Raw genomic sequence first — 9,024 nt, 5'->3', positions numbered from 1 at the left:
TTACAGAGAAGTGCAAAAATTATAACAGCAATTATAATGGGGGACATAATCCAAATATAGACTGGGATAATCATAATGTAAAGGGTAGAGCAGGGTAAGAGTTCCTAAAGTGTGTTCAGGAAACTTTTCTTCAGCAGTATGCTTTCAGTCCAACAGGGAAGGAGGCATTGCTAGACCTGAGGTAGGCCAAGTGGATCAAGTGTCAGTAGGCGAACACTTAGGGGACAGTGATCATTGTATCAGAAGGTTTAGGGTAACTATGGAAAAGGACAGAACAATCTGGAGTAAGAATAATTAACTGGGAGAAAGCCAAATTCAGTGTGTTAAGAGCAGATCTGGGCCGAATAAACTGGAGTCAGAGTGTGGCAGGATAAACAGTAGCTGCTCAATGGGCTATCTTAAAAAAAATGGTTCAGGCACATTCAAAGTATATTTCTTCGAAAGAGAAAGGTAGGGCAAACAAATCCAGAGCTCCCTGCATGACAAAGGAGATAGGAATTAAAATAAAGAAGAAAAAGTGTGCCTATGACAGGTGTCAGGTAGAAAATACAATTGAAAACCAAGCTGAATATAGAAGGTTCAGAGGAGAGGTGAAGAAGCAAATAAGAGTGGCAAAGAGGGAGTATGAAAAGAGACTGGCAACTAACATAAAAGGGAATCTCAAAGTCTTCTATAGGCATTTAAGTAGTAAATGGGTGATAAAGGAGGAGTAGGGACCAATAGGGACTGATTAGGGACAAAAACAGGGTTTACACATGAAGACAGGAGGCATAGCTGAGGTACTAAATGAATACATTGCGTCTATCTTTATGAAGGAAGCAGACACTAACCAGGCAATGGTAAAAGAGGAGGTAATTCAAACACTAGATGGGTTGGACAGGTTAGGCTTGTATGCACTGGAGTTTAGAAGGGTAAGAGGTGACTGGGTCGAAACCTTTAAAATCCTGAGGGGTCTCAACAGGATGAATGTGGAGAGGGTGTTTCCTCTTTTGGGAGAATCTAGAATCAGGGGTCACGGTTTAAAATTAAGGGGTCGCCCGTTAAAGACAGGAGAATTTCTTTCTCTCAGAGGGTCGTGAGTCTTTGGAACTCTCTTCCTCAAAAGGCGGTGGGAAAGCAGAGTCTTTGAATATTGTTAAGGCAGAACGAGATAGATTCTTGATTAACAAAGGGCTGAAAGGTTATCAGGGGTAGATGGGAGGTTACAATCAGATCAGCCATGGTTTTATTTAATAGCGGAGCAGGCTTAAAGGCTTTTCCCTTTGGCCTGACTGCAGCCCATTCATGTCCAGTTACTCATCACACGGTAATCCCAACTCCAAACCTGTTCCTAAACCATGTGCAGTGACAGTATCTGAGCTAGCGGCTGAGTGTTATGCGGGAGTGTTGGCTACTTGTTCATGGTGGATGGGGACTACAGTAAACCTATATGAAGCCTCACCTCATCTCCAAGCATCCTCACTGGATACTAGTTAGGATTTTCTTAGCCTTAAGTTGTTAACACCAATTATAGTGCCTTTCATGTCACCTTCTGCTTAGGTTACTTAACTCAGTAGAGTAGGAATTAAAACACATTTAAAAGTAGCAACTTCTTCAATGATGTCAGGTCCCATCTCTAGAAACTCTGCTCCAGACAGCACTGAAATAAGGTTGTCTTTATTTTTTTTGTTTATTTTTTAAAACGTTTCACATCTGGGTTAAACGCAATGAATCAAAATACATGTAAACAAAAAAACTCAACAAGAATTTTTGTTAAGCGAAAAACAGAATACTGTGGATACTGGAAATCTGAAATAAAAACAGAAAATGCTGGAAATACTTAGCAGATCTGGCAGTATCTGTGGAGTGAGAAACAGAGTTAATGTTTCAGGTCGATGACCTTTCATAAGAACTCAGAAAAGTTAGCAATGTAATAGAATGCGTGTTTCTGATTTGCTCTTATTTACACTTTCAGACAGCAGCACCCCTGTTGCTATCCCTTCCCCTTCACCACTCCCTCTGGCCCTGGAAGACTCACTCTTCTGTTATTCAATCTCTCCTATCTTCCCCCCTATCACAGACCTTCCTTTGTTCTTGTCCCACCCACCCCTTGCTCAAAACCTATGACATCTCTAACTTTTTCCAGTTCTGATGAAAGGTCACAGACCTGAAATGTTAACTCTTTTTGTCATTCCACAGATGCTGCCTGACCTGCTCAGCGTTTCCAGCATTTTGTTTTTATTTAAGAATTTTTGTTTAGTAAAATAAATAAGGAACACAGAAATAGTTGAAGATAACAGACAAAGTTTTGCATCCACAGAGAGCTATCACATTCTTATAACCAGAGTTAACTATAATGTTTTGCAGCAAAGCTATACTTTCATCTAAAGCATGCTGTTGTAAAGCCAAGTAACTTTGATCTCTGCAACTTATCATTGTTCCACAAGGAGCAATGAATAACATTGCTCCATTGCATTACACAGAAGGTTTAGATCTATTCCAACAGTTTCATGAACACATGCAATACTCTTATTGCAGCAGTCCACAGATTGAAGCTCAACCATTAAAGGGGTGTAGTTAATGTTCTCCAGCAGTACAGAAGGGTTACAATTCCTCTGACACCATAATAAAGAACGGGTGTAGTTCCTCTTCCCCTTCCAGAAATACAGTAAAACTGTAATCCCTCCACCAATAGTTCCCACTCCCTCAATAAAAAGGCCTCTGTTCCTCCTCCCCATCAGTTGTTTTACAAGGGAAGATTTTACATCACTGCACATTTGCCAAATTGTGGCTGAAAATGATGGCATCTTTTTTATTGGTTATTTAAATGTTTTTCCCAAATTAAGCTAACAATACATTCCTTATTCTGTTAAGGGACAGGGTGCCACCTAAAGAAGTTGTGGGTTCATTGTGGTGGGATCTCTACTGATTGTATTCATTCTTCCCTTATCTGAATCCACTCTGTTTGATAACTGTGCAAATTTCATTAGAATAAACACACATTTGAGGTTGTGAAGAAACCCATTGAGAATTAAAAGTGGAAAGACAATGGGCCGATATGGATCATAATCGGGTCATGAACTCTGGTAGTTAATCTACAATAAGCTAATGCTCCTCAGATATTTCACACTGCAAGATAACTAAACTGTTGAGTAACTTGTCAATGCACTATCACATATTCCCTCCTTCCTTCTACAATACTGAAGTGATCTGGAAACTAAGCAGCAGTTAGTAACTCGAGCCAAACGTCTTAAAATTTTCCAGTGCCCCTACCCACTTCACTCAGTCAACTTCTTCAATTGTGGGTCCAGACACATTGGCAGGGTCGGAGCTACTGCCAGGCCCTCCACGCACACCAGCACAAGGACATCGAAAGAATTTGGCTATTGGCTTGCAGGCTTTCTCCAGCTCTTTCAGCTGGTGCTCAAACTCTTCCTTCTCTGCTGCCTGGTTTCTTTCTAGCCAGCCGAGGACCTCCTGACATTTCGCAAGGATACTACTCTTCTCCTGATCAGTGACTTTTCCTTTCAATTTCTCATCTTGTAAAACCTGCTTCACGGCGTATACATAGGTCTCTAGGGCATTTCTGACAGTCACTTTTTCTCGGTTAGAATCATCCTCCGTCCTGTAGCGCTCCGCATCCTGTACCATGTGCTCAATCTCCTCTTTGCTTAGCCGTCCCTTGTCATTGGTGATGGTGATCTTGTTTTCTCGACCTGTACTCTTGTCCGCAGCTGAAACATTCAGGATGCCGTTGGCATCTATGTCAAAGGTCACCTCTATCTGTGGAATTCCGCGGGGAGCTGGTGGAATATTAGAAAGGGCAAACTTGCCAAGCAGATTGTTGTCTTTGGTCATTGCCCTCTCACCCTCGAAAACCTGAACAAGGACACTGGTCTGATTCTCTGAATAAGTGGTGAAGATCTGAGTCTGCTTGGTGGGGATAGTAGTGTTTCGTTTAATGAGGGAAGTCATGACACCACCAGCTGTTTCGATACCTAGAGACAGGGGAGCAACATCCAACAGCAACAGGTCCTGCACATTTTCAGACTTATCACCTGTTAAAATAGCCGCCTGTACAGCAGCACCATAAGCCACAGCTTCATCTGGATTGATGCTCTTGTTCAGCTCCTTCCCATTGAACAATTCTTGAAGCAGTTTCTGGATTTTAGGGATCCTCGTGGAGCCTCCTACAAGAACAATGTCCTGAATCCGAAACTTGTCAATTTTTGCATCACGAAGGGCTTTTTCAACAGGCTCCAGTGTGGCTCGGAACAGATCATTGTTCAGTTCCTCAAACCGGGCCCTTGTGATGGATGTATAGAAATCAACCCCTTCATACAGAGAGTCAATCTCAAGGCTGGCTTGTGTACTTGAGGATAGGGTCCTCTTCGCACGCTCACAAGCCGTACGCAGACGTCTTACTGCTCGCTTGCTCTGGGAGATATCCTTCTTAAATTTCCGTTTAAATTCCTCAATGAAATGGCTTACCATGCGATTGTCAAAATCTTCTCCTCCCAGATGAGTATCTCCAGCAGTGGACTTGACTTCAAAGATACCGTCCTCAATGGTAAGAACAGAAACATCAAATGTTCCACCTCCCAAATCAAAGATGAGGACATTATGCTCACCAGATCCTGCTTTGTCTAGTCCATAAGCAATGGCAGCTGCAGTTGGTTCATTGATAATCCTCAGCACATTTAAAGCAGCAATGGTTCCAGCATCTTTGGTCGCTTGTCTTTGGCTATCATTAAAATAAGCTGGCACAGTGATCACAGCATTCCTCACAGCAGTGCCCAGGTATGCTTCTGCGATCTCCTTCATTTTGGTGAGCACCATCGAGGAAATCTCCTCAGCAAAGAAAGTCTTCTGTTCTCCTTTGTACTCCACCTGAATTTTGGGTTTCCCTCCATCATTAATCACTGGGGAAAGATGAATGAAGACATTTTTAATAAGCGAAATGTCAAATGAACACACTCTTTCGTTCCAGTTCTTAATAAGAATAATTGTAATCTCCCAATGTCAAGTACCTCCCCTTACAGGACAAGTGGTAAGACATGCTCGCAGCCCTCCCCTGCCAATTTTAATCTATAACCATCTGAACACGGTGCGGCCAAGAAAAGCCTCACGTTCTGGCATCTTTGACTTTCCCTCCCTTCCTTGGGCAAAGCAATTGGTCGTCAGAGAATAGATGCTAACAGCACAGATGTTGCAATTTGGCCCATTGTGTATGTGCTCTTTCCTGTAGCAGTCCAAAACTAATTTTACTGTCCTGCGTTCTCCCTCTGTATAAACTCAGCTTCAAACATTTATATATTTTTCCTTGAAAAATGTAACAGTGTCTGTTCCAGCCAATTATTTGTTTATTCCCTCTAACAACTCTCTGCATAAAGAATCTTCACAACGTTTCTTCTCGTTTTCACTGGCTGGTGTAAATTGACACTGGCTCCTAAGCCAGTGAAAATAGTCCTTCTCGACTCACTCAATCAGCATCTGTTAAATCTCCTAGCATCTTATGTACCTGCACTCACACTTTCAGGGAATCATGCATTTTAAGCCAGAGGATTTTTCCAGATCCATCAGCATCTGTCCGTCAGTGTAAAGTTCCATTCCTGTTTTTTCCTTCCAAAGTCTATCATTTCGCAGTTCCACATTAACATTGCATTTATCACTAAACTGTCTATGTCCTCCTAAACTCTTTATAGCCCTTGCTATTTGAAAAACTCTTTTTGTTGTATCATCAGCAAATTGTGATCCCTATGCCCAAGTTCAAATCACCTATGTAGACACCAAGAAACAAGAAAGTGAACCTTGCACTGGTTCCTAAGGTACACTACTTCCAACTCTTCTCCAAAGTAAGCAACCAGGTCTTTCTCTCCTGACCATCAACACATTTTCTATCCATGGTTCATTTCTTCTTACACCATGTGTTAACATTTTGCAACAAATTCCTGTGGGACATCTAATCATCTGCTTTCTTAAAAATCCATATAAATGTCAACACTTATTGTATCGTTTTCCCATTACCTACTTGTCACTGTTTCAAGAACGGTAGGGATCCTTATAATTTCAGCAGAAACCCCAGAGAAAGAGGGGAAAAAGACTGGAGTGGGAGAAGTGGAGGGGTGGAAGAGGGGTGTTGAGAGGTGAAAAGGAGAGAGGGAAAGGATTGTCTAGAAGATAGGAAATGAGAAGGTTTACCTTTTGTCTGCCTTGTATTTGAGTGTTTATTAAATCTTTAATGCCCAGATCATGTATTACACTGTTTCCTGAAGGCAAAAGGTGGGGTGAGGAAGGAAAGAGCATTATTCACCTTTCTGTATTGCACTGTTGCTGTCTTTTATGTCTTTTTAATGTTTCCAAGCATGCATACTATTTTTTGATTATGTGATCCTGTTATGTCATGCCACCTGAAGATGCAGTATCATTGGAATGTTACCACCACACAAGATCTTTAATAACTATACTGGTGTTCATATCAGGTACGGGATCTATCACCAATGATGGAGCTACCTTGAGATGACCAAGAACCAATGCCAGAAGAGACTTATTGTGGAAAACCTCACGTCTCACAGCACGGTTCACCATGCCTTCCAGGAGTCATCAGAATCACTGTAGCCTTGAATCTCTTCACTTCTGGCTCCTTCCATAGATTAACTGTGGACCTTGGTGGTGTATCGCAAGCAGCTGCTCACTATTGCATCTCACAAGTTACTCATGTCCTCTTTACAATACATCCAATTCCATACACAGAGTGCCTCACAGGTACAAAGGGTTTCACCTCCATCGTGATATTTGTGCAGGTTTAGGGCATCATCAGTTGAAGCCATGTGACCATCAAAACACCCAATGCCTGGTTTGTGAGATTCATCAACAGGAAGAGCTTTCACTGCCTCAGCGCTCAACTGGTCTGTGGCTACAACAAGAGCTTTGTGCACTTGCTTTCCTGGCAGCTGCCATGACTCCTTCATTCTCCTCCAGTCCAGAGTGCAGCAGCTCTTCATTCCACCACCTAAACTCTGTGGGTCAATTCTAAGTAACAAATGATAGAATGATAGCTCTTGAAGAGATGGCTACTTACCCTCTACAAGAACCCAACACAGAGGCAGAAGCATTACAACCATAGCCATCTGCTCACTAAGACAATGACTGAGCAGGCCTCAGGCTTCCGAAGATGTGATTCTGGTGCCTGGACCGGTCGGGTGGCACCCTGCAGTACACTCCTGTGAGGATCTCCTGCATGGTGGTGGTCTGCTGTGTTCTCATAACATGGTCCTCCAGAGAGGCGTGGACCTTGAAGAGCATGAAGCACTGGAACAGCACAGCTTATAGGAGGAAGTGGAGAAGGAAGAGAAAAATGAAGGACACAGAGTTGCACAGTGAGTTGGCAAAAAAAATCCTTTAGGATGTCCTGTGATCACTGTATTGGTGGAGATGGTTTATTTAAATTGTATCAAACATTTATCACTGATTCATCACACCAATTCTGGTGTAGACACAAATCAACCAAAACACTGTATCTTAAAAGGCACAAAGTCTTGTTCCCCTATCACTCCCTGACCTACACTGACTCCAGACTAGCAACATCTTAATTTTTAAATTCTCATCCTTGTTTTCAAATCTCTCCATAGTCTTGCCCCTCCCTATCTCTGTAATCTCCTCCAGCCACACATCTTTCCAATATCTCTGTGCTCCTCTAATTCTGGTTTCTTGAGCATTCCTGATTTCAATCGCTGCATCGTTCAGCTACCTGGGTCCTAAGCTCTGGAATTCCCTCCCAAAACCTCACCATCTCTCACTCTACCTGCTTTCCTCCTTTAAGACTATCTTTAAAACACACCTGTTTGACAAAGCTTTTTGATCATCTGACCTAATATTTCTTTATGCGGCTCAGTGTGAAATTCTGTTAGATAACATTGCCAGGACGTTTTACACTACAATAAAGACACCATATAAATGCAGGTGGTTGTTATGGTGCTATATGAATGCAAGAGGTTGTTTGGCATTGTGTAAATGCAGGAGGTTCTTAAGGCGCCATGTAAATGCAGGTGGTTGTTAAGGCACCATATAAATGCAGGTGGTTGTTAAAGCACCATATAAATTCTGGAGGTTGTTAAGGTGCTATGTAAATGCAGGTGGTGGTAAAGGCGCCATATAAATTCTGGAGGTTATTAAGGCGCTATATAAATGCAGGTGGTTGTTAAGGCGCCAGATAAATGCAGGTGGTTGTTAAAGCGCTTATATAAATGCAGATGGTTGTTAAGGCGCCATATAAATGCAGGTGCTTATTGCTGACTAGAGTTGCCGACGGCCATTTCATGCCCTGGGTCTCATCCCCATCCCATCCTCACCCCGCTCACCGGTGAATGGCCAGAGCTTCATGTCGGTCTGCACCATCGGGTCGTCGAAGGTGCGGCCGATCAGCCTCTTGGCGTCGAAGACGGTGTTGGTGGGGTTCATGGCCACCTGGTTCTTGGCGGGGTCGCCGATCAGGCGCTCGCTGTCGGTGAAGGCCACGTAGCTCGGGGTAGTGCGGTTCCCCTGATCGTTGGCGATGATCTCCACCTTGCCGTGCTGGAAGACGCCGACGCACGAATAGGTGGTGCCCAGGTCAATGCCGACCGCCTGCGAGCGGCCCGCCATGGCGCCGGGATAACAAGCTGAGGGGGAGCGGGCGCCACGCGGCTGTCCGTTTCTCCGCTCGAGCTCTTTATATCCAGCCCGCCGCCATTTTAACTTGCCGCTTCACACCCCGCCTGGCCAATCAGAGCACAGCATTTGTACAGCCGGGCACGTGGGGAAACGACGTATCCGGACGCCAGCCAATCCGGACACAATGCTTCCCCAACCTCGCGAGGAGATTAACCTCGCCTTGTGCGGCGGTCGGCACGTGTGCCAACGGCGCTTGCGCGTAAGGCGCCGAGCTCCGACCAATCAAAATAAAGGGGGCCGCGCACGGGCACGTTGCATTGGAGCGGACGAGGAGGGCGGGGCCAAGGCGTCTTGATCACCAACCGCCAGCGGCACGTGCTCCACAGGGCCGGC

General features: G+C 44.0%; 1 protein-coding gene across 1 annotated transcript; it reads right to left on the bottom strand.

The window, feature by feature from the left end:
- Positions 1–1,684: 1,684 nt before the first annotated feature.
- Positions 1,685–8,622, bottom strand: LOC144693545 (heat shock-related 70 kDa protein 2-like). Its single transcript, XM_078563389.1, has 2 exons — positions 8,340–8,622; positions 1,685–4,901 (listed from the first exon to the last, which is right to left on the bottom strand). Exons 1-2 carry the CDS (start codon positions 8,620–8,622, stop codon positions 3,262–3,264), a joined length of 1,923 nt encoding a protein of 640 aa, XP_078419515.1. The 3' UTR covers positions 1,685–3,261.
- Positions 8,623–9,024: the final 402 nt, after the last annotated feature.

The sequence above is a fragment of the Cetorhinus maximus genome, chromosome 18 (assembly GCF_964194155.1).
Source record: "Cetorhinus maximus chromosome 18, sCetMax3.hap1.1, whole genome shotgun sequence".
NCBI classification, from domain to species: Eukaryota; Metazoa; Chordata; class Chondrichthyes; order Lamniformes; family Cetorhinidae; genus Cetorhinus; species Cetorhinus maximus.
This window is presented reverse-complemented; position numbering and strand designations above follow the sequence as displayed.

Coding starts and splice junctions, on each gene's coding strand:
- LOC144693545 (XM_078563389.1), bottom strand. CDS start 8,622: ATGGCGGGCCGCTCGCAGGCGGTCGGCATTGACCTGGGCACCACCTAT. Junction 4,902..8,339: donor GAAGCTCTGGCCATTCACCG/GTGAGCGGGGTG, acceptor ATCTTTCCCCAG/TGATTAATGATGGAGGGAAA.